Here is a 25,455-nt window from a genome sequence, read left to right on the forward strand (position 1 = left end):
CGGGGTACCGCTCTGCTGGCCCCAAGCCAGCATGTCCTGGCAAATTACTGAGGTATCTCAAAGGTATGAAAAGCTCTCACCTAAGATACTGACACTTTTCGTTTAGGGTCCTCGTGGCCACCGCTTTGCTGCTTTTCTTTCAGTCTCCTGCTGCCTAATCTCTTGGTCATTTTATGACTCATAGGAGGCTCTCTGCCAGCAGGCAGGGCAGGCAGAGAGGAGAGAAAGGCCAGTCCCACAGCTGCTTTACAGTAGCTTTGGGAAGTGGGCAAGGACGTTAAATTGCTGGGCCAGATTGAAAATGTGAGAGTTACTTGTGGATTTTATTGTTCACCCTCAACCGAGCATAAACTCAAATTAACCAGTTATTTCATTTTTGGGGTGCAGATTCATGTTCCTTAAATGGAATCACTCCTCATATCCAATAACATTTTCTCTGAACATTGTATGTGACCCATGACAGGGAGAGCCTTCCCCAAACAAGACCAGAAGCCAGGAGCTTGGGGAAAGAGGGGCTGGTCCACCTTGTCCACCTGAACTGGCCTCAGGGCTTCATGGAGAAAATGAGCTCAGTTGAGGAATAATAATTCAATCGTAAGAGCTTTAATATTAAAATTCAGAAGTAGACAGGGAGTAGTAGAAGGAAATGTAAATGTATTCCCTTCTGGCTTCGTGATATCATCACCTACTGTCAAAACAGCATTGTAAAATCAAATATTTTCATAATGAATGGCTTTTCTGTTTAAGTTGGTCATGCTGGTGCCCCAACAAATAGCTTTAAAATGCTAGTTATTTCCCCACATCGCTACCAGATAAAAACCAACCTCTCACTTAACCCTATGAGGTGGGTAGTTAAAACTACCTATTTTTAAAGTGAGTCAACTTGCCAAAGGGCTTGTGGGGTGTTCAGATCCAGGCTGTTTGCCTCCAAATTCCATGCCTTCAGTTCTAAGCCATAATGAAATTATAAATCATGAAATACGAAAGGATGAGACATGGGTCCAGAACCAGATAACATTTGTCCCTCTGCCCCCTTTGTTAGGAGGGCTGCCATGGTTTGGCAATTAACACAATATTTAGAAGAACCTGTGGAAAATATTGAGTATAATGTCAAAACTATTAAATCTACTAGGAGCTTCTCTGAGTTGGATTTGGATTAGGGAATTGCCTAAGTCACATGGGTTAGTAGATGCTTTGAGTCCAATAAAAAAGTCTAAAATTCTTTTGGTTAACAGGTCTCTGCCTTCTCTTTTTCAGTTACTAGGGGATCTTCAAAAGGTGACAGCTTCTAAAAAATGGTGAAGGAAGACCTGGAATCTACAACTGTATTTTAAGATGGCCACTAAAGGATGGTTAGGTTTTTGATAGCTAGAAATATGTTTTGGGCAAGAGGAATTTCAGAAGAAAAGCAAAAGGGGAGGAAACCTCATGGTGTGTTCCATGAGCATGAATTAGTGTATGTTTGTGTCTCTTCTCCTTCTAAGAACACTGGTCATTGGATTTAGGGCCCACCCTAATCTGGTATGACCTCATTTTAGCTTGATTACATCTGCCAAGACTTTCCAAATATACTTACTTTCCCAAACATGGGGGGTTAGGACTTGAACGTATTTTTTTGGGAGGACACAATTCTACGTACTACATGCTTTATATTCTCTAATTTAATTGACTAAAATGGGGGATATTGTGAGATATCTGGCTGTATGTCAGCCAACCTACTGCTATTTATTTAATAAATATTGTTGGCTGCCATATGCACTGCACTGTGTCACTTACTACGGAAGGTAACCAGATCCTGCCTTAGGAGTGTATGCTCTGGTAGAAAAAGCAAGATGGCATCAGTAGGCAAGAATGCAGGATAAAGTGAAGGATAGACCATAAAAGAAGCAAGAAACATGCTGTGAGGAGAAGACACTTGGCTAGTGTTATCTAAGACAAAGGAGATGCTGGTGGAGAGGAAACAACAACCAAGAAAGTCGCTACGTTCTTAGACTAGTAACGAGTAGAAATAGAGGGACTGAGCCAAACAGCTTCCTTGAACACCAATTCACCATATTAACTAGTGCTTCTCTGTAGAGTGCAATATTTGGAAACAGCTTTATATGATTTAAAAGTAAAAGGTTAATGTGACTAAAGGCAATGTGGTATCCTGTGTTGGATCCTGGAACAGAAGAAAAGTATTAGTGGCACAACTGTCCAATCTAATTAGTGGTTGCCCTGGACTGGGAGGATGGGGTAATGGAGAGTGCTTAATAGGTAAGGGATTTTTCTTTTGTGGGGATTAAAATGTTCTGGAACCATGTAGTGGTGATGGTTGTACAACACTGAATACACCGAATGTAAGAATGGTAAATTTTAGGTTATGTGTATTTTAACAAGTTTTAAAAGGCCATAAAGAGACATTATTTTTAAAATAGTGAGATCTGATGTTAATATTTCAATTTTGACAAGCATCCCAGGATTATTAAGACACTAATGTTAGGGGAATTTGAGTAATGAGTACATGGGAAATGTCTGTACTATCTGTGCAATTTTTCTGTAAATCTAAAATTATTCCAAAATGATAATTCTATCTGAAAGAATATAAAAATATATGACTTCAGTTTTTTTTAGGCCAGTATCACATTTTGTGTGTTTTTGTATCTATGTACCTATGTGTCATCTTTTAGAATATAAGTCCATTGAGGGCAAAGATATCATGTGGATCTCCTTGGTATTATTTTTTTCCCAGCTTTCTTGAGGTATAATTGACAAATAAAAATTGGACATACCTGTACATTGTGAGACAATCACCACAAATTAACACAATCATCACGTGGAGTCACCATGTTTTGTGTGTGGTGAGAACATTTAAGATCTGTTCTCAGCAAATTTCAAGGCAACAACACAGTATTATTAACTAGAGTCACCACACTGTTAGATCCCATTTTTCACTTATAACTGAAAGTTTTTATCTTTCCCCAACATTGTCCCATTCCCCTCCTTACCTCCTCCACGCCCCGGCAGCCACCATTCTAATCTCTGCACCTTTAATTTTTTTAAGATTCCACATATAAGTGAGATTTTTATAGCTTTTGTCTTTGTGTCTGATTTTCTTCACTTAGCAGAATGTCCTCCAGGTTCATCCATGTTGTTGCAGACGGCAGGATTCCTTTTCTCTAGGCTGAATAATATTCCCTTGGATGTACAGACCACATTTTCTTTATCCATTCATCTGCCCACAAATGCTCAGGTTGTTTCCTTGGCTGTTAGTGAATAATGAACACAGTTATGTGCATGTATTTCTTCAAGATACTGATTTCATTCCCTTTTGCATTATTCTTAAAATGCTAGTGGAGTTTTCAAATTTTAAACATTCCACAACTGAGTTCTGTTTTTCTGAAGAGCACTAAATAGAACAGTTTTCAGTTAAGGCCTCTGGTCACTGTAGAACTGGAGGGTACTTGGTGATAGCCTCTTCCCTGGGGCCTGTCAACCTAAGAGTAGTAACTTTTGGCCACTTCAGACCTGAGGTAATGTCAAACCAGCACAAGTTTCCATTTTTTCTCTTTATCCAGTCTATTCTCTATGTTCAGTTACTCATGCAGTTCATTTACTCTGAGATCTCAAGGGAGAGAGAAAGAACGAAAAGAACCAGCAGAGCTCCCTGTTTTGTATGCGTACAGTGCACAGGAGGTGTGACACCTCTGTTCACCATGTTCGGGTTAGCCGTTGCCGATAATTCTGTGATACAGGATGCCTGATAAGAAACATAAAAAATTGTGTGTGTATGTGTGTGTGTATGTATGTATGTGTGAGAAATGGTTATGAAAAATTTTTAAACTGAATCTTAAAATATTTTCAATGACATGGCTGGTTTCCTTCTCTTTTTCAGCCAGGGGGGAAATACTATTCCAGTTTCAAATAGGTCTGATTATTTTCTTGCCCATTGGAAAAATTCCCCAAAGAATCATCTGTTACCAGTGAGGATCCTCAATATTCTGTTTTTCTCCATATGTTTTCCATTTTTCTTTCTAAAAGGATCTGAAATAGGTTAAGATTTCTGAACTAAAATCTTGGAAACGACTTCTTGGTATGACTTGGAATATAGTCATATTCTAGTAAATAGGGTCTGTTGTCTGATGGAGATTTGTGGATTGACTCATATTTCTTGAAGTGCTAGCTTCACATAGATTTGTTCACTAGCAAAAAAACCATACAAATGTATGAACACTCAGCATTTTGAAATAGAGTGATGGAGCTCTATATATCTCTAAGCACTGCTGGGATTAGTATAGGCGAAAAGTGGCTAATAAGAGAAATAAAGCTAGGATGACAGAAGAAAAGAACCCCAAACTCAGCCAGAACCAAATAGCTATTTCTCTGATCATTTAGACAAGGTCTTATTGATACTGGGTGGATCTGGTAGTTAACTCCAGAATTATATGTGCCTGTACGTGTTTAATAATTGTAAATATTTTACTCTTTATATTTTACACTTAAATTCACTTTCAGTAAGAATTTATGTAAGTAATTCATTCTATATTCTATGGCATGGGATCAGTGAATCTCAAGAACCTTTTACTTATCCTTATTAAATCCTGAATTAAAAGAACCATTCACATGTCAAGGAGAGGCAACTGAGATCCAGGCAGCTTGGTCGTGTGATTTTTAAGTAGGTCAACGAGTGGGTGTGTAACAAATTATCCCTAATTTAGGAGCTTAAAACAACAAGTATTTATTCTCTCCCATAGTTCCTGAGGGTCAGGAGTCTGAGAATGACTTGGTCTGGTAGTTCTGGCTAAGGGTCTCATGGGGTTGCAGTCAAGTGGTTGGGCTTGGGGACTGAAGCCACCTCACAGGTCTCGTAGGGCTGGCGACATCACTTCCAAGCTCACTCATACAGTCTTTGGCAGCTCTCAGTTACTTGCTGGCTGTGGGCTGGTAACCTCCATAGGCTTCCTGAATGTTCCCTTGATAAGAAAGCTGGCTTCTCAGAGTGAGTGATCCAAGAGAGACCAAGAAAACAAGAGAGCACCCCAGATGGAAGGCACAGTCTTTTACGTCATCTTGGAAGTGAAATACCATCACTTCTGTCATATGCTATTGGTCACACAGATCAACATCGGTCCAGTGTGGAAGGAGACTGGGTACACAGGGTGTGAATACCAGGAAGCAGCGATCATTGGTGGTCCCCTGGGAAGCTGGCTCCCAGAGTGGTTATCCAGTTTCTCAGGTATTTGTATTCCACTGGACAAATTAAAAGACCTAACAATTTCAATTTTAAATGTCAGTATTTACGTTATGGTAGAAATGTCACCCTTTCCAACTACCATTTATGATGAAACAATTTTTAATGCATCTAGGAGGTATACATATTTTTTAAAAGTCTTTTGGGTCTAAGAGGATAAAGTTTCAAGACCACTGGCTCAGACTACTAGTTCTATTCCATGTGTCCCTCTTATACTTCTGGCTCTTTATCTCCCCCACGTGGTGCTCTTTTATCTTAAAGTTATGGGCACTTGATTAATGAAAGACAAACCTCCAATTGGAAATAACTTGCGCTCTGATTTGTAAATGGGAGAGATTATTTGAATCTGGATTGTCCCTGAAAATGTAGACTTCTGGATATGAATAAGAAAATGGACCAGGAGCTTTACTTTTTAAAAATGGGATTTATTTTAAAATGGGACACCAAGAGAATATAATCTAGGATCTACCAAAGTTATAAGCTGGAGAGCATGGTTCCTGGATGATCAGAATATAAGATGACATTCTTGTATTTAAAAAATTGTATACAATTGTCACATTTTTATAAGAAGCAATTTTTAAAAAATAGAATAGTTTGCAGAGGTGAAGTTCTGCTTACAGTTTGATTGTATATGCCATCAGTTTGTTTAATGAAGGCATAAACCTTAGATGAACCTCCAGGTTCAGTTAAGCCAAAATGCAGTCAGTAATTATGGATAACCGTTGGAAAAGATGCTGAGATTTTACTGAGACATAGCACAATGAACCTAAAAATTAAACCGATGTTTTGAGTATTTTATTAGGAACTAGCCTTGAAGCTTGACAGACAGGACTAACCTCTATTTTATTCCTAACAATTGTCCCCCCTCATTCTTAAGTGGTGTGTTGTACCGCACTTGCATAAACTTTAGATGAACCAAAATAGCAATACATATTCAATGACTCTTGAATGTTTTATTCAGTACCATAAACACTGAACTACACAGAGCTAAAATTTTTGTAAAACAAAACGCAAACTGCCTTGGGAATTTTCCAATCTAAACTAAAGGGACCAGGCAGAGTTGAATTTTAGTAAGGTAGCTGGAAGATTTTCGCTCCTGTACCCACCGATGAGGAGCTCGGTCTCGATTCCGGTACAGAGGCTACCTACGGCGGGGCCAATGATAAGCTCTGCATGAAGAGAGCTCCTGTTTATTTCTCTCCCTCCTCAAAGCCCTTTTCGCTACGATGCAGAGAGGCCTGTGGCGCTGGTGGTCAGGCGCTGCGCGCAAAGCCGACCTGGACCATTTGCGTCTGGGAGGCTGGTCTCCAAGCCGGTGCGTGACACACGCGGGCTTCTCAGGAGTCGGGAGCAGCGCCCTTCCCCCTCCCGAGAGCCCGTCCTTCGTCCTAGGCACTTAGCTGTTGGTCATGACCCCGGGCCTGGCGCCCCTCGTGCGCCGTGGGCCCCAGGGCGATGTCCACAGTTCGCGTAGTGAAAAGGGTGGCAGAGATCCTAACCAGATGCGGGACCAAGACCGGGGAAGCGACCTGCTTGTGAGCTCCCACCTCCCTCCCTGCGGTCACCCAGGGAGAGCGACGAGGCCGGCCGGGTCGGGCCAGGTCGCAGCGGTAGCATCCGGGCCTGCGCCGGCCGAGCCCCAGCGGGACAGGACACGGGCGGGAGAGCCAGGGCCTCCCGCTAGGCCGCGCGGCGCCCGGCTTCCGGCTGCGGGCGGTGCAGAGGCGGAGGCGGCCGGAAGTGGGCTGAGCCGGCCTCCGGGAGCGCGGCCAGCACTTCCGGGGGCCGTGAGTCGGGCTCTAAGCGTCTTCCGGTAGGCGGCGCGGGAGCCAAAAGAAGCTTGAGGGGCCGGGCCGGGCCGGGCGGATCCCCTTCTTCCCCAAATGTGAGCAGTGTCCCGAGTCCCCGTCAGGCAAAGGCTGCCCAAAGAGGTGAAGCCGGTGGCCGGGCCGGGAACATGAGGCAGTGTCTCCTCTTCCTGACCAGCTGGGTTTCTTTCGTGCTGGCGCCGCGGCCTCCGGACAAGCCCGGCTTCGGCTCCCCGCAGCGACTCGGTAAAGACCGGGGGAACTTGCCTTAGGCCGGCGCCTGGCGCGCGCTGCTGTCGGGGAAAAGAGGGCAGCGGGATCCATCAGGTGTTTGGGGGCGGGGTATGGGACGGCGGTGGCGCGTCCCTAAGTTTTTAGTGTAGGAAGGGGGTGTGGCTCTCGCATTTTGAAGAAAGAATGAAGACGGGCTTGTCTAAACGGGAAAGGGATGCCGCAGGGGGTCTCTCGTATTGACTAGGGTTCTGGGAGGGGTCTGCCCCCTGGGTGTGTATTTGGAGCGGGTGTCTGGAGGCGGAGATGTGGTCCCGGGCCCTGCGCTGCCAGGGTGTGCTTTCCTGTCAAAGCAGCCCTCCGGGAGGAGGACGGAAGGGCCGGCAGCCACAGCTCCCCTGGCTCTAAGGCGCGAGCTAGACTTTCCGCTGTAGGAAGTACTTATGCAGGCATCTGGTTGGAAGGCGGTGGCTGGAGAACTCAGAGTGCGTTATGTGAACACCGTAAGCCTGTATTTAGTTATTTAAATAGTAGCTTATTGAAGGTTCTGGGGGGGAAGGGGCGCTGAAACTTGTCAAGCCAATTCGTGATACTGTTAACTGTGAATGCCTTCCTTGCCATTTTAAACAAAGAAATGATCAGGAATGACCAATTTGATCAGTTCTGAGCCTATAAAGTAGAGGATTCTTACTTAGATTTTCTTAGAGATTGGCTTTAAGGATGGCTTTAAGGATATGTTTGTTGGAAATTAGTTTGTCTAAACCTATAGTATCTGTTAGGGGTCTTTATCTTTCAGAAGTTGACAGGTAAGATAGTTTGACTAATTAATAATAAAATACGAAACATAGTATATTTTTGCAGTGTGCGAAGTCGTATCCTCTGATTTTTCATGGTTGTATTGGTCCCCAAATCCCACCGTGATTCCATGTATAGATTGTGCAGATTGAGACACCATGTGGGTTTTCTTTATGGTTAATAAAATTTTTGCATTAGTTTACCTAGTAATTCCTTTTTGTTTAACGGACAGAAATTGTAATTATGAAGTTATTAAAGGTGTTGAGTGTGCTCACCCGAACAGGTGCTTTGTGGTTATCTCAAATTGAAGTGAACTACAGGTGACTAGTTTAATGAACGGCAAGGGAGGTTGTTAGGAGGTGGTGCGATGTGGTAAGTTAATACAAACTGATGAAAATTTTTGAGATAGGAGTGATCAGAAGGGAGGGGTAGGGGAGGGGTAGGCTGTGGATCCATTTCATAATGATAAATGTTAATAAAAAGAACATGTATTTTGAGATACTAAAATTACATTTTCACCACTCTAGGACAACTGTTTCACTTTTATTCTCCTTTTCACAGATGGAAAAATAAGCATGAATCCTAAGGGTGCACATCATATAGGGAAAAACCTTACTTTAGGTCTGTTCTCAACAATATTCATAGACCATAAGAGTGTTTTGGACCGTGTGCTTTTAATTTGCAAAGTGCAGACCACCAGGAAAATGTATAGACTTACTTGTTTATTCACCAAATGTTTGAAGAACACATATTGTATGCAAGTATTATGTGTGGCATTGGAAATACAACGATCAGACTATCTTCAGAAAGCTTTTGGCATAGTGGTATAGAGAGATCTAAAACAGGCAATTCTGAAGCAATGTGGAGGAACGTGGTAGAGTCCATATGGCAGGTATTATCATCAAGGGGCTCTCTGAAGGTGATACTTGAGCCAAGACTTTAAGGTTTAGGTAGGTGAAGAGGAAAAATAAGAACACTCCCTATGGGGGCACTTAGAGACTGTTAGAGTTGAATTGAACCTTTGAGATCATGTCTAGATTTTTAAATAAAGCGGCAGGAAAAATGAATCTCTAAGGGTGTAGTGAGTTTTCAAGTTCACGTAGTGATAAATATATGCCTTGTGGATATTTTTTTCTTTTGAAGAATGACTTTTTTGTGTGTTTTTTGACAGCTCAGGATTTGTTGCTTAACTTAACCCTACCATTATTTAAATTGAATTGGTCAAGACCAATGAATAGTTTCATAGTTAAAGAGGGTGTTTTATTATTTATTATCCTACTTATCATATAAATGTTACCATAACCACAGTACTAAATACGGATTAGGGAATTGACAACATTTTTCTGAAGGACAGAAATATGTAATAGAATCCTGGTTTTCGGAGTACTCCCCAGGTCACCCAAAATGATTGCAATTGAACGGTTATGAATTGCTTAATTTAGGAAAGTTATGAGTCATGTGAGCTTAGTCATGATGATATCTTGTTAAGTTGTAGCTGGGGTGTATAAAGTCCCACTTGATTTCAAAAGTGTTTTCCCTTTGTGTTACTTTTAATAAAAGAGGATGTAGTGGGTGGAAGGAAAGAAAATGTAGGTCACAGATGAGGGATGAAAGTTTGTATCTGAAACATGTATTTTGAAGTTTATTTTGAGGTTATTGGTGTGGGGCTTCTGCACATCTCAATACTCATTTCTCATTATTAACAGCATTGTTTTGCTCAATATTCTGACATCTGGCTTCCTCTTTTGATGTTAATTTTGCTTACAAGCTGCATTCCTTTAAAGCTGAAACACTTACCCTTACTGCTCCAAGGAAGATTTAACGCCGCTCTGCTTTGTACTACTCAAGCAGGTAAACTGTGTTTCCAGAATAAAATGAAGAGACGAGTTAATCAGAGAGTCATGGTGGAGAAACTGGAGAACTTCTGTTGGCCATTACAGGGTTTTCCAGAACATTAAATTTAGGTGTCTTTCTTCAAAGCCAAGTGGTGGTTGATTTTTGGATTCTTTACCATTTTTTATTTGTGAGAGATGGTGTTTTTAGTTGGAAGTATAATTTGAAGAAAGTCTGAAAAAGTTGGCATGAAAGGAAGGACAGGTATAGGCTTCACTGAGGTAGGGAAGTGAAATGACGTTTTTCTTCTGTCCCTTAATACTAAAATCATCCAAGGAGATGGTATCTCCCTCCCCACACATCTCTCTCTTCCCCCGCCCCCACCCCTTTAACATGAATTGTAGGCTCTGAGAAGTCTCATCTGCTGCCCTGGTTTCACTTCCCATTTGAGTGTTTTCTCATGACTATCAAAAACTTCTGAGGTAGACTTGTTCTCTGAAGCTTCACACTCATGTGTCCCACTTGATGTTTCCACTTCATTGTTCACAGGCACTTCAAATATAACATGTCCGAGATTACTTCCTATCTGTTTGATGAGAAGAATGACTATAGGAGACAAGGTTTAGTTTCAGAATATGCAGTACTGCTGAAAATTGTGGAAGTAGTCTCATTGCTTACCCTAAATTCGCATCCCTTTCATCCATAGAGCCTTATGGACCAATCCAAGTTTCTTCAGAGGGTCCCTTGGGCTGTGCTGACTTTCATGGACTCAGAGTTCCCATGTGACTGGTCTTGTGAAGAATCTTGGCCTAGGTTAAGTCCCAGCCTGGTGAAGAGCTCTTGACACGGAATTATTTGAGGCAGCACATCTTCCAACCTCCCTAACTGATACAGACCCATAGAATTAAGTTTTAGTTCCCAGGCTCTGGGGTCCACTGCCTAGCGGAGAGTTCTGCTGTCCTTTCGTAGTCCCAAGGACAGATTCACCCTTGGGTGGGGCTTGTTGCACAGTAACCTGGCCAGGCCACTCCCTTGTCCTGCATGTGTTGGGGAGTGCTGAAGAGCACTCAGGTTTCACGTGTATTCTGCACAAGCAGAATAAACACTTGACAGCAGCTCTGGTTGTATCTTTTCTGCTCTGACACCAGAAGTGGGAGCATGGCATTGATAGTTTCATTTTGGGGCACTCTTTGTACTCCATGCCCCTCAGCAGTGGAGAATGCACAATGCTAATGGAGTTCCGCATTCCACTTGAAGGTTGTATTCCAGGAAAAAGCCGTTTATTGTAAAAATAAAAAAGGCAAGCAAAAAGTCCACAAATGTTCCCAAACTTTTCTTATATAACACCTCACTGTTCAAAAATCAGTTTTATATTTAAAATGTTGATTCCGGGGTTGGTGAAAGAAATATGAGTATGCTTCATTGAACAAAGTCAGTGGTCATAAAAGCTTATCCTGGAGGTGAACAATTCAGATATAAGAGAACGTGAAGTGGAAGGTTTATCAGGTCTTAAGCAGGCCAATCCACATCTACATCCAGAAAGCCAGTTTATTGCAGGCCTGAAGGTCCAGCTTTCTCTTTATTCTTTGAGAACATGTGGAAGGAAAAAAGCATTGCTTTCTTTTTACCACCGATGTTGATGTTGAAAATCATACCGTAACAGACTTTCTTTCTCTCCACCTAAAATCACTCTAAAGACTTACCAGTAATTTAATTGCAAACATATGATGACTTAATGCAAAAAAGTCCTATGGAAATGAACAAGGTAATTGCAAACTGTATATAAGAACAAGATAATAATATGGAACACCAGAATCTTTTAGCATCCAGTTGTTCTCTTACATCAGCCCCTCCCCCAAACCTCCTACTCATGTTTTTTTTTTATCTCAATGACTGTGGTACCACTGTGTACCCAGATACCCAAGCCAGAAACCTGGAGGTCTTTTTGTGATCTCCGTTTGAATTACTCAGCAGCTTACTAGCCAATGTCCCAAACTCCAGTCTTGCTCCCCTCTGGCCTCCTCTCCACACTGCAATCACACAGACATTTCTGACAGCTGTTGCCCTCATCCACAGTCCCAAATCCTTACTTAGTTCCATCGCCCTCTATGAGTAGACCTGACTCCCTCTCAAGCCTCACACCCTGCATACCCTCTGAGCTTTCCGCACCTCTGCCTCCCAAAGTTGCTTTCATTTCTTTGAGTAGTGTGTTCTCTGTTGCCTGTGGACCTCAGCATATGTTACGCCCTTCACTTAGAACTCTCTTTATTTCTCCTTTTCTTGGCTGCCGCTTCATTCTTATGGTTTTAACTTCAATACTGTTTCCCTGGGAAAGCATCCTTGGCTCACCCCCAGGGGTCATGCTCCTGTGTCCTTCCATCACTTCCTGCAGCTTCCTCTCCCTTGGTGCTCAACATATTTCATAGTAATTTTTTTGTGTGGTAGTCTTGCTCCCAGTGTTACCATGTCAGGAATATATTTCTCTTTCCATTATATCCCTAGTGGCTGGAAGATAGGAGGGTTTCAATAAATGTTGAATAAATCAACAGGTTGGGTCTGATGAAAGGGAGAAAACTAAGTGCAGGATGTATGTGTAAGAAAGGAAGGAAGGGGGTGGAAAAAAGATTCAAAAGCAGTGAAGGGTGGGGTCTTTAAGGACAGCTAGACACTTGAGGCCAGGTGGGAGAAACCATAGCACCTGTCAGAGGAGAGCAGGGAGGAGTGGGTAGAGGATACCTAAATAATATCATTTGCTAGTGAAAGAAGAGAGGGGATGCGAACTGAACAGTCAAAGCAGGTTTATTGCTGAACCTGAGAGGGACCCTCTGTCTCGGCCAGCAGAACAAAGGAAAAAGAGGGTTTCTAACAGGCCAGGGGGCTTTTTTTGGCCAGGGTTTTGGTGGGCTCTTTGAGGGGAGGGGTCGGGGGAAAAAGTGAACTTGTGGCTTGCTGATGCGTCCTCTCGAGGATGCTTATAGCCTAGGTAAGATGACACCTAGGTCTCTCTGTGATGGTGGCTGGGCTTATTCAAAAGGCGTACTCAGGTGCGGATTGTATCAGCTAGTCTGACCACTTTAATTGTGTGTGTTTGCTCATTTGTGTTGGTAGCCAGCTGAAATGAGAAAAACTCAATTGTTTAGGGTGATTGCTGGAGCAACTTGTAGAAAGCGAGGAAAGTGTTCTCATTCTAGAGAGTACTGGGCAGCCACTGTGGAGTTTCTAAACGAGAGAATCTGACTGTATGCTGAACTAAGAAAGATAGTTAAGTGGTTCAGACTTAAGTTATATCTTAAATCGTACTGAGAGATTTGGATATGGATAAAGGATAAACTCTTGGGAAGTGGGAGAAATATAAATTCAGTTGAAAAAGCTTAGAAAATCGAGATTACCAATGGTTGGGAGTTTGGAAGTGAAGTGCAATCAATGCTGAGTAGCTGAGAGGCCACTTGCTGGTGAAGGGCAGTGGCTGGAGCAGGAACTCTGTTGGACGAGGGGAGCGTTGTTTGGAATGGCTCCAGGACATCCAATTTGAAAAACATCAATCTAGTTATTGAAAGAGGACAAATTACAATTGAAGCATGCTAATTAAAGTGCTTTAGTGAGCTACATTTTAAAAATGCTTATTATAGAAAATATACCTAAAGATAACCAGTGATGTTACTATCTTGCTCTTGTTTTCTTTTCTAGGCTTATTTTTCTACATAGTTAAGATCATGCCACATGAATAGTTTTTAAGAAAAATCTTCTTTTGTTTATTTAATATTATAGTGCATTTTCCCATGTTCTTAAAAACGTGTTGTTACCATTATTTTACATGATTACAGGTTTTTTTTGTATGTGTCACTTGCAAGTACTATAACTTGTCTGTTTCCCAGTTATTAATTTACCTTTTTTCTGATTTTTTTTCTTAATAATGCAAGGCTAAACAGTGAACATCTTTGTGCTTAATGCTGTTCACTTTGAACTATTTCCTTACTTTAGCCTAGTTCAGTGGTTCTCAAAATTGAGTGCGTCAGTATCACTTTGAAGACATGTTAGCCACAGAGTGCTGGGCCTCCCCCCAAGACTGTTCTGATTGAATAGGACTGAGGAGACCTGAAAACTGGCCTTTAACAAGTTCCCAGGTGACACTGGTGCTGCTGGTATGGGGGCTACACTTTGAGAATGACTAGCTATATTATTGACAGTGAAAATTCAGTGTTTGAGGTTAAGTTTCTCAGTCAGAAAGAGCGATTGTGATCTTGACTGAAACTGAGTTCATGTACCAACCTGTATCAGGGAAGCTGAGCTTAAGGATTGTATCACAGCATCTCAGCATTGAGAATTTGTGCAATTTGTGAACATGGGAGTGTTGATTGACGCAGAGTTCTGTGCTGGGTATTGGGAACTAAAGATATTGTGATGAATAAAACAGCTCCCTTTTGGTTGTTTTACAGTTTGTTTGTGAGTTAAATATAACTCAGAAGTGCCAGAAGAAAGGTGTAAGGAAAGGGCTTTAGAATTCAGAGGGAGGCCAGGTCATGTTTGGTTGACATGTTAAAAAGCAGGAGACCAAGAAGTAGAAGGTCCAAGAAGAGTTAGGCTATTTTTACAAAGTTTCAAAAGTATGATATCATTAAAACTTGGGGTGCTCAGCTAGACAGGCCCAAGTTCAAATTCCAGTTTTGTGCTACATTAACTTTGTGATGTTACTCTCCCAGAGTCTGTTTCTTCATCTGTAAGATGGGTTAATATCCCAGGGATGTTTGTGGAGATAATATCAGAAAACACCCAGAAATGGTTTTTGTAAATAGTTTGTAAAATACTCTTGTAAAAAACTAACACCCAAAATTGTTGAATAAACAGCATCCTTCTTGCAGGTTTTTCATTGGCTCTGCTAAGCAGTATAATTAGTAAGGACGAATCACCAGCAGCCATCCATTGGCATAAAAGTTGGTTGATGCCTTCTGAAACAGCTTTCCTCTGGATTAAATTGAAAAGGAAATTTTGTTAGCAGAAAATGGGTGAAACTCCTTAAGTGTGAAGTTTGCTGCCACTTCATTTAATGTTGTTAGAACCTTGAATGAACTTTGAAATTTACTTTCATCAGATAGTGGCATGCTTACCCCTGCTTTTTTCAGGTTTGCTTGCACCTTATCTAGCAGTGAGGCATTTTTCTTTGACACTATATAAACTGTCCCTTCCCACTCTCTGTCTCTGCTTCTCCGCTATCTTGCTTTAATGGCCATAGCACTGGCATATTATATATTTTCTTGTGCATTTTCTGTCTCCCACATTAAATGGGTGCTGTATTGCATTAAGCAAGGACTTCGTTCTGTTTAATGCTGTATCTGAATACTTAAAAACTAGTGCCTGGCACAAAGCAGTATGTGAATGGACCAATTGAGGGTATTTAGGGGAAGTGGAAGGGGAAAAGTATTGGGTGGATTCTGCCTTTTAAAAATGGTTTTGTGAGCATATTTAACCTTAGTAGCAATATGCTTGTATTTTAGGCTCCTGTTGCTATATTCTGAGGACATTCTAAGTCCAGTGGAATGATTTTGAATAGCATAGCTTCTGCAGTGGTATTTGTTGAGAGAAAAGGAAAGCATCAGCTGAAATATTTTTAGAGTTTTTACAGACATTAAGTTGCCAAAATTGTCTTTCAAAAATCCATCTGATTTTGGATGAGGCAGCAGTGTTGCTGTTGATGAAAAGTGACTTAGAAGAGTAGCATACACTATTACATCATAGTGTCTACTCTTGCTCTACCAAGTAAAAACTCTTTGTAGTCGATCTTTGGGGTAGTGAGTCTTTGCTTTTATTGGGTGCCAAGTCAGTCTGGTAACATAATTAAATTTTTTTTCCCCAGGGCTTTGTTTGGTTTTACCATTATGCTTCCTGATGTGCAGTGGATCGATAATCTGCCCCATCTGTTGAGGGCAGCAATGATAAGGATATTACCACTTTATTGTTCTTTAATTTAGAATATGTGATTTTTCTGTAAAAGACTTACTTTGCTACTTTTGGTTTGCTCAGGCCATTAATGTATTTGTTACTCTTTCTTACTACACATCAACTGATAATTGTTTGTGAGATAAATATAACTCAGAAGTGCCAGAAGAAAGGTGTAAGCAAAGGGCTTCAGAATTCAGAGGGAGACCAGGTTATGTTTGGTTGACATGGGCGGGCAATGGGCAGTTTGGCAATGGGCAGGTTGAGTTGCCACCTTGCTTTTAGACATTCTAAATACAAGCCAGAAATGCCTTTAATTTAGAAATTAGCTCATTGTATAATATAATTCTCTTTGAGATACCAAAATTATTCATATCTAATAAGAACATGGACTCATGTTCAGATTTCCCTAATTGTTGCAAATATCTTTCCACAATTGATTTGACCTAGAATCTAAAAAATTTCACACATTGGCTTGCTTGCTGTATTGTCTATTATGTCTCTTTCCCTCCCTTCTTTCCTATGCCATTTATTTCCTGAAGAAATTGGGTCATTTGTTCTTAGGAATTCTAACATTCTGGGTGTGGCTGATTGTTTCCCAATGTTGTTATTTAACTTGGTAACCTCTAAACCCTTTATGTCCTAATTTAGATCTGATTAGACTGTTCAATCTGTTTTTATTTTTGTGGGATTTTTTTTTTTTTTTGGTAAGAAGAATTCATGGGTTAGTACACATGGTGTGGGGGGATCATGGGGAAGACAGTGTAGAACAGAGAAGACAAGTATTGACTGTGGCATCTTACTACACTGATGGACAGTGATTGCAGTGGGGCATGGGGGGACTCGATAATATGGGTGAATGTAGTAACCACATTGTTTTTCATGTGAAACCTTCATGAGAGTGTATATCGATACCTTAATAAAAAAAAAAGTAATTCATAGGTCAGGTTGGCATTTCATAATGAGTTACATCAGGAAGAGTTTATTCTCTGACTCATTTTAGTGATACTATAATTGATTGGTAGGTGTAGGTGTTAATAACATTTTTCCCTTTATTTCAGAAAAGCTTGATTCTTTGCTTTCAGACTACGATATCCTCTCTTTATCCAATATCCAACAGCACTCGGTAAGAAAAAGGGATCTACAGGCCTCAACACATTTAGAAACACTACTAACTTTTTCAGCCTTGAAAAGGTAATTTGAATTATTCATAGAATAATGTTGGTAAACTGGGGGACTTGGTGTGATGAAGGAGAAAAATAAGGATGCTACTGAAATTTCACTTAGGGAGTTACATTTTAAAGATTTGTAATTTATGTAATTACAGTCTGTCATGATTCCTGTATATAGTGTATTGCTTATTCTAAAATTTATACTGATGAGTGTTAAGAAAAAGTCAATGGGTATTCCAGAAGCATTAATGATGATAATGCAGTTGTGGAATTCTAATAAAGAATTTAAATTAATTTAATTATTATAATACCTTAAATTTTTTGTCCTACTTTAGAACTATCAGCCATTTACTGAGTACTATTTTTATTTTATACATGAAGACACTGAGCTTTAAAGGTAAAGAATTTGTTCAGGACCCCACAACCTGGTGGTGAGCCAGGTCTAGAATTCCGTGTTCTTTCTACGTTTTCTTTTACATAATAGCATGAATTCATAGATGTAGTCTATTTGGGTAGTAATCTTAGTATCTCTTATGTTTTGTAGGTGTAAGTCCTGTTAGATAATTGCAGGCCACTTTCCAAAGTAGTGAAGCTTTATAAAGAGCTTTACTAAAAAGAAAAAAAACAGAATATAAATGGGCTGAATTATTCTTTATATAGGATAAACCTTCAACAAATTTTTTGAAAATAAAAGAAATACATGCAAACTACAGAAAGAGTAAGAAGTTTTCACTTCTTATTAACTCAGTGCACTTCCCAGACCCAGAGAGGTATCCTGCCTAACATCCAAAAGATTTTAATGCATATTTTTGCATACAGATCGGTACATATAGGCATACCTTGTTTTATTGTGTTTCTCAGGTATTGTGATTTTTACAAAGTAAAGATTGGTGGCAACCCTGCATTGAGCAAGTCTTTTGGCAACATTTTCCCAACAGCATTTGCTCACTTCATTTCTTTTGTCACATTTTGGTAATTCTCAAAAGTATTTCAGACTTTTTCATTATCATTACATTTGTTATGGTGATCTGTGATCTTTGGTGTTACTATTGTAATTATTTTGGGGTGCCATGAACTGTGCCATGGTGAACAGATAAATGTGAATTCTGACTACTCCACAACTAGCCATTCTTCCATATCTTTTTTTTCCCCTCCCTCTCTTTGGGCTCCCCTATTCCCTGAGACACAACAATATTGAAATTACGCCAAGTAACAACCCTATAATGGCCTCTTAAGTGCTCAAGTGAAAGGAGGTCACATTCTGTCACTTAAAGTTGAAAGCTTGGAATGATTAAGCTTGATGAGGAAGGCATATCTAAAGCTAAGACAGATCGAAAGTTAGGCCTATTGCTCAAAACAGCCGGGTTATAAATGCAAAAGAAAAGTTCTTGAAGGGTATTAAAATTGCTACTCCAGTGAACATGTGAATGATAAGGAAGCAAAACAGACTTCTTGCTGATACGGAGAAAGTTTGAGTGGTCTGGATAGAAGATCAAACCAGCCACAACTTTCCCTTAAGCTGAAGCCTAATCCAGAGCAAGGCCCTTACTGTGTTCCATTCTGTGAAGTCTGAGCGGTGAGGAAGCTGCAGAAGAAAAGTTTGAAGCTGCAGAGGTTGGTTCATTAAGTGTACGAAAAGAAGCCGTCTTCGGATGTAACAAGGTGAAGGAGCAAGTGCTGGTAGGGGAGTTGCAGCAAGTTATCCGGGACATCTAGCTGAGAGAATTCATGATGGTGACACACTAACCAAGAGATTTTTAATGTGGACGGAGCAGCCTTGTAATGGAAGAAGGTGCCCTCTAGGAGTTTGTTAGCTAGAGAGGAAAATCAATGCCTGGCTTCAAAGGACAGTCTGACTCTTGTTAGGGGTTAAGGTAGTGACTTTTAAGCTGAAGCCAGTTCTCATTTATCATTCTGAAAATCCTAGGAACCTTAAGAATTATGCTAAATCTACTCTGCCTGTTTTCTCTAAATGGAACAGCAAAGCCTGGAATGACAGCACATATCTTTGTAGCATGATTTACTAAATATATAAAGCCCACTGTTGAGACCTACTGGAGAGGAAAGAAAGATTCCTTTCAAAATATTACTGCTCATTGACAGTACACCTATTCACCCAAGAGCTCTGAGATGTACAACGACATTTATGTTTTCATGCCTGCTAACACACATCCATTTTGTAGACCATGGATCAATGAGTAATTTTGACTTTCAAGTCTTATTATTTAAGAAATATATTTCATAAGGCTATAGGTGCCATAGATAGTGATTCCCCTGATGAATCTGGGCAAAGTAAATTGAAAACCTAGTGGAAAGGATTCACCATTGTAGATGCCATTAAAAGAACATTTGTGATTCATGGGAAGGGGTCACAATATGAACATTAACAGGAGTTTGGAAGAAGTTGATTCTAACCCTTATGGATGACTTTGAGGGGTTTAAGATTCCATGGAGGAAGTCATTGCAGATGTGGAAATCACAAGAGAACTAGAATTAGAAGTGGAGCCCAAAGATATGACTGAATCGCCATCTCATGAAAAAATTTTCATGGATGAGGTGCTTCTTGTGGATGAGAAATCTCCAAGTGGTTTCTTGAGATGGAATCTACCCCTGGTGAAGATGCTGTGAAGATTGTTGAAATGGCAAAGTATTTAGAATGTTAGTGTAAACTTAGTTGGTAAGGCAGTGGCAGAGACTGAAACTATTGACTCCGGTTTCGAAAGAAGCTCTGTGGGTGAAGTGTTCTCAAACAGCATCACATAATACAGAGAAATTCATGAAAAGAAGAGTCAGTCGATGTGACAGATTTCATTGTTGTCCTACTTTAAGAAATTGCAGTAGTCACCCCTACTTTTAGCAACCACTACCCTGATCAGTCTGCAACCATCAACATCAAGGTAAGACCCCCCCCACCAGCAAAAAAGATTCCAGCTTGCTGAAAGCTCAGATGATGATTAGCACTTTTTAGCAATAATGTTAAATTAAGGTATATACATTATTTTTTGGACATAATCCTGTTGCACACTTAGAAGACTACAGTATACTGTAAACATAACTTTCATTTGCACTGGAAAACCAAAAAATTTAGTTGACTTTATTGTAAGGTCTGGAACCCATCCACAGTACAGTACCTTTGTGGTATGCCTGTATGCAGGTGCTGTAGATAACAGATATATTTCATTTTTAACAGCTGCATAATTATTTCTATTGCATAGAACTGTAGCAGTTTATTTACTAGTACCCTGCACATGGATATCATTTAATCAAAATGATTTTTTTCTGTAACAATGTTCCAGTGAGTTTTGTTGTAAATATACCTTGTCTAGGTATTTTCATACATTCCTAAATACATTCCTAAAAGGAAAGCTACTAGGTCAAGGATATACATATTATAAATGTTTCTTTATATTGTCATGTTTTTTCCTAAAGACGTTAGACCAGTTTATTCTTCTAGCAGTGGTATATGAGTTTACTAGTTTCCTATTATCCTTGCCAATACTAAGTTTTATTAACCTGTATATTTTGTCCCTCTGAGAGAAGATGGTATCTTATAGTTGTTTTGATATTCATTTTGTGTGAACTTGAGCATATTTTCATGTGTTTATGTCATTTGTTTTATTTTTCTGTCTCTGTCTTTTCATATACTTTTATCATTTCTCTATTGGTTTATAGAAATATTCTATTTCTATATATGTGATTTATCCTTTTGGTTACTGAATTGTAGTAGTGTTTAGTATATTAAGGAAATTGGCTTATTATGACATGTATTTCTGATACATTTTCCTACATGTTTTTAATTTTTCCTAGTTATTATCATCATCCTTAGATTATTTTTGAATAATTTATTTTTATTAGATATTACATCAAAATATTACCATCCAGCTTTCAAACTTAAATTAGAACAGTGATGATAATAATAGCAGCTATAGTTTATCAGGTGCTTATTTTGTATAATTTATTTCAGTAAGCACTTACCATGTATTATCTCTCATTCTCACTATACACTGCATAGAAGTTTGTGTTATTTCCTTTTTGAAGTTCCCCCATCCCCTCCCCCACCCCCAAATTGAGGCTCAGAGAGGTTAGGTAACTTATCCAAAGTTCTCAGCTAGTAAATGGAAGATAAGGGACTTTAACACAAGTCTGACTCCAAAACTTATGTTATTTCTGCTACACTGGTAGGAGTTTGGTGAAGGGGTGGATACGTATAGTAGTAGGAAATGAGTAGGAGCAAAGAAAGGGAAAACTGTAAGCAGATACAAACTCAAGGTTTAACTTTCTGGTTTCTTTTAAAGTAAGATTTGAGGTGGCCTGCAGAATCCTTGTTAAAGGAGTAAATACTGTCATCGCCATACATACTTTTTTATGTTTCATATGTGATATTGATTCATTAAGAAATGTTAAGCATTATTTATTCTCTCTGTGTAAGGAAGCAGAGAAATTTGTAATTTGTTATAGAGTTTTGTCTTAAATTTTAATGGGATGTATCCAAGAATGTATGAGAAGTTTGTACTAGGTACTTTAAAATAGTTTATTTCATTTAATCCTCAAAATCATTGTTAGTAGGTAGTATTATTTCTACTTGTAGATGAAAGTGCAGAGGTTAAGGCCAAGATCAGACACTGAATAAGTGATGGAAGTAGAGTTTAAGCCAGGCTTGTCTGACTCCAAAGCCTATACCCTTTCCTTTCTGTTATACTGTGTTATTAAAGCTTAAAAGAAAAAAAATGGGACACCTGACATGATCAGTTTGTATAGGGCTCAACTTATTTGTGTGAAAGCCATTTGTTAGTTGATGGTTATGGTAAATGATTAATTTCCTGTTTTTTAGGTAGTAGTGGAAGGCAGAATAATTTAAACCAAGATCACAAAATTAAATTCGACTGTGACTATTAGCAATTGAATAAGCATGGAAACACAGAGATTGTATTATAAGTTAAAAAGAAATTTTTTGAAAAAGAGAAAAAAACTTTGAAATTTGCCTACAGGTTATAATTATTCTTTTTTATAAATCAATAAACACTATTATTCTTAAGTAATGAAAAAGATAGAAATGCTGTTTTAAGTTGTTTTTTTGATAAAATTAGATATTGGTTACTCTTTCAAATATCTCAAGTTACTTGAAGGGGGCTAGAACTGATAAAGAAATGAAAGTGATACTTTTCCAGCTAAATGGACCATTAAAAGTAGATAGGGGATACAAACTTCCAGTTGTAAAATAAGTCCTGGGGATGTAATGTACAACATGGTAACAGTAATTGATAATATTGTATTGGATGTTTGAAAGTTGCTAAGAGAGTCGATCTTAAAAGTTCTCATCACAAGAAAAATATAACTATGTATGGTTACTGATGTTAACTAGACTTACTGTGGTGAACATAATTGTAAGTCAGAAGATAAATGAAAATGCTAAAAGAATTCTGGAAGTAGATGCCCTCACATAATTTTGAGAGGATAAAGTAAAATATAAATTCTGACTGACATCCTGTTAGAGGTTTTATAGCTCTAAGGTGAGGATTAGAAACTTTGAACACAGGAATTTTACCATCACTCAGTCCTTGTCTTTAATATAGAGCAGATTCTTAGTGTAGAAAATGAAAGAAGAGTGCAATTCTAGTGATATTTCTGGAAAGAACATTAAGTAAAAGTAACATTGAGACTCTTAAAGGCTCTAAACTACATAATAAGGCATTTATAATGGGGATGCTTTTCAGAGTTCTCAGCATAACTGACAGGGTAAAAATCATAGCTGTGCATGTGTGGGAGGATACATTCTAAAATAGGAGAAAATGTTCCAAGATTTTCTGAAAAATATTCTATTGTCTCTCTTTACATATGACCATTAAAAAAACCACAAGCAAACTAAAATTACCTTGTTGTGCTCAAAAAGTTAAAAATATTTGTTGCCATGGAAACAATCCCAGTCTAGATTCTTCTTTGAAGTTTATGCAGACCCATGGGGAAAAAAATACTTTATATTTTCAACACCACAGCTGACAAAATTTGTTCCTGTGCCTGAGATGAAAAACATACCTATTCTTTATCTTTGCAATTCATGGGCACATTGAAAGGGCTGTGGAAGTAATTGAACAATTCTTATATCCCACACCCAGTTTTTAGGTCAGGACTGAAAACTCATAGAAAACAAAGGAATACTAAGCCAACTAAGAACTAGAGTATGTATTTTAATGTCTGTGCTGGATATATTGTACTTATTTTCCTTACTGTATTTGTGGATTAATTTTTTTTCCAGATAAGTCCTCTTTAGGAAAGAGAAAAAAAAAGCATGGGTGCTTTTAAATACAGAAAGTAGCACTTACTAATTTTGCACAGCAATAAGAGTAGCTTGACTGCTAAAGGCAGCATAGTACAGGCTTTTGAAGTAAACCAAATTCAACTTTCAGTTTCACCATTTGCCAGCTGTGTAACCTTGAATATTTTAACTAACTTCCAAGCCTCAATTTTTACTGTGTGAAGTGGAGATAACATATACAGAGCATCTTGCACTGAGTAGGTATTCAATAAATGATATGAAACGATATCATTCTTTAATAAATTTTTAGGATAAGCAGTACTCCAGTTGAACTGTCCAGATGTGTGTGTTTCCTTATTTATTCTTCAGTCTCTAGGAAAGATCACTGCGTTAGTTCTTTGACTCTTTTTCCCCCAGTTCTACTTTCTTTTGGTCTGCCAAATTCTAAAAATTAAAGACATTTGTCTTTACAGGAGATAACAATGCTCTAAGTTCTGAGTAAAACAATAGTTATAACTTGCGTAGTGTTTGTTTATTAATGTCAACTCTTCTGTCAGATTCTTAAGAAAGTTTAATTAAATGAAAATTAGGCTTCTGTTTTATGTGCTTAGAGTGAAAAACAGATGTATTCTTTCCTTAGGCATTTTAAATTATACCTGACGTCAAGTACTGAACGCTTTTCCCAGAATTTTAAAGTCGTGGTGGTAGATGGTAAAGATGAAAGCGAGTATGCCGTCAAATGGCAGGACTTCTTCAGTGGACATGTGGTTGGTTAGTATGGAGCGAGTTTGTTTGCCCTTGTGTCTGGGGTGTTAGCAATCCAGATATAACTTGATTGCATATTCTTTTATTGGGGGGAGGAGGAAAGAGTGTCCAAGAAGTGCTTTTCTTTGTCTTATTTGAGCTCTAGCTATGTTAAGTTTGGAAGCAGAAACATTCAAACAGGAAGCATTGGGTATTTTCCAGCCTATCATACTAACTGGCTATTTTGATGATTAAAATGAATTTCCTCTTAAGTGTTAAGAATTGTTTTTTTTTAATCCATGGAAAGATTGTAGGCTTCCCTTATGAGATAGGAGATAAAATAATTTACTTTATGATCATTGTTATGTATTTACTTAGGAAAATAAACAAGCAATTGCAGTTTAAACTTTTTCTGAAATAAGTAAAAAGAAATGATGTTTAAATCCCCAAATAGTATATATAGTTCAGGCCTGTACATCCCAAATCATGCCTTCTGTCCTCTCAGTTATTTCTTACCTAAAAGTAGGTAGTTATTCCAGAAGAACATTGACACATTTATTTTGGTTTTGTTCTATAGTATACTCTTGAGGCTTGAGGGAGAGAGGTTTTAAATGAGCTGATTGAGGCTACCCCTTAGGAGTGAGAATACCTAGCTCTTTGCTGGGGCCTGTGTTGCTTGCTTGTAGATCTCTGTAGTATGTAGGGAGATGCCACTCTGATGAAGGGCTTGGTTGGTTTTTATTGACAGTAGTACATAGTTTATTTTTTTATATAAATATATTTTAATGATTAATTTTTTTTTCTCTTAAGGTGAGCCTGACTCTAGGGTTTTAGCCCATTTAGGAGATGATGATATTACAGTAAGAATCAACACAGATGGGGCAGAATATAATATAGAGGTAAATCTACATGTGCATTTTTTTTTCAGGCGTATGTATCTCTGATTTTTGAAATGCTGTTTTCTCAGTTGTGTTAAGACAAAGGTCTTTAAATGTTTTTTTCTTGCCGATGCTTAAAATTTTTTTTTTTACCAAGAAAGTAGATGATATTTTTAAAAATAATATTTTTTCATGTCTAAGAAGCTGTCCTAAGATGCACCCTGTCTTTTCTAAGTACCATGATTGAGAGGAAGTCACATGTGGGGTGGGTGAAAACTTTCCCTTTGGATATGGTTTCACTTTATTCTTTCCCTAATAATCCTACTATAAGTGTAAACATTCTCAAAGATGAAGGTGAAGTCTTATTTCTCTATTTCTCCCTTTCTCTTTAGATGCTCTGGAAATGCAAGACCAATAAAAGGTGATAGCTATAGTGTGAGAAGACAAAAGAGGAAACTGTAGGAGATACAGGCTCTGGCTGCTGTGCCATTGAAATACTAGCAGTAGACAAACTAGCCACATTTGTGTAACACATGGCCCTGTGTCACATATTAGTCCAGAAAACAAAACATTTGCC

The 25,455-nt window shown here is 38.9% G+C and overlaps 1 protein-coding gene across 10 annotated transcripts in view; it reads left to right on the top strand.

The window, feature by feature from the left end:
• Positions 1-7,031: 7,031 nt before the first annotated feature.
• Positions 7,032-25,455, top strand: part of ADAM17 (ADAM metallopeptidase domain 17) — a 59,348-nt gene continuing 40,924 nt past the window's right edge. For 3 of the 10 annotated variants that reach the window (XR_012122814.1, XM_037026450.2, XM_037026454.2), the window contains exons 1-4: positions 7,044-7,284; positions 16,893-17,025; positions 23,897-24,027; positions 24,811-24,899. Coding sequence is in view for 2 of the 10 variants with exons in the window: in XM_037026450.2 (XP_036882345.1) it covers positions 7,188-7,284; positions 16,893-17,025; positions 23,897-24,027; positions 24,811-24,899 (450 nt within the window). In the remaining 8 variants the exon portion in view is untranslated. Of the gene's footprint in view, positions 7,285-7,574; positions 7,773-16,892; positions 17,026-23,896; positions 24,028-24,810; positions 24,900-25,455 lie in introns of those variants that run through there. The other 7 variants (XM_037026458.2, XM_037026456.2, XM_037026460.2 and 4 more) reach the window with 5 other exon arrangements.

The sequence above is a fragment of the Manis javanica genome, chromosome 1, assembly GCF_040802235.1.
Source record: "Manis javanica isolate MJ-LG chromosome 1, MJ_LKY, whole genome shotgun sequence".
NCBI lineage: Eukaryota > Metazoa > Chordata > Mammalia > Pholidota > Manidae > Manis > Manis javanica.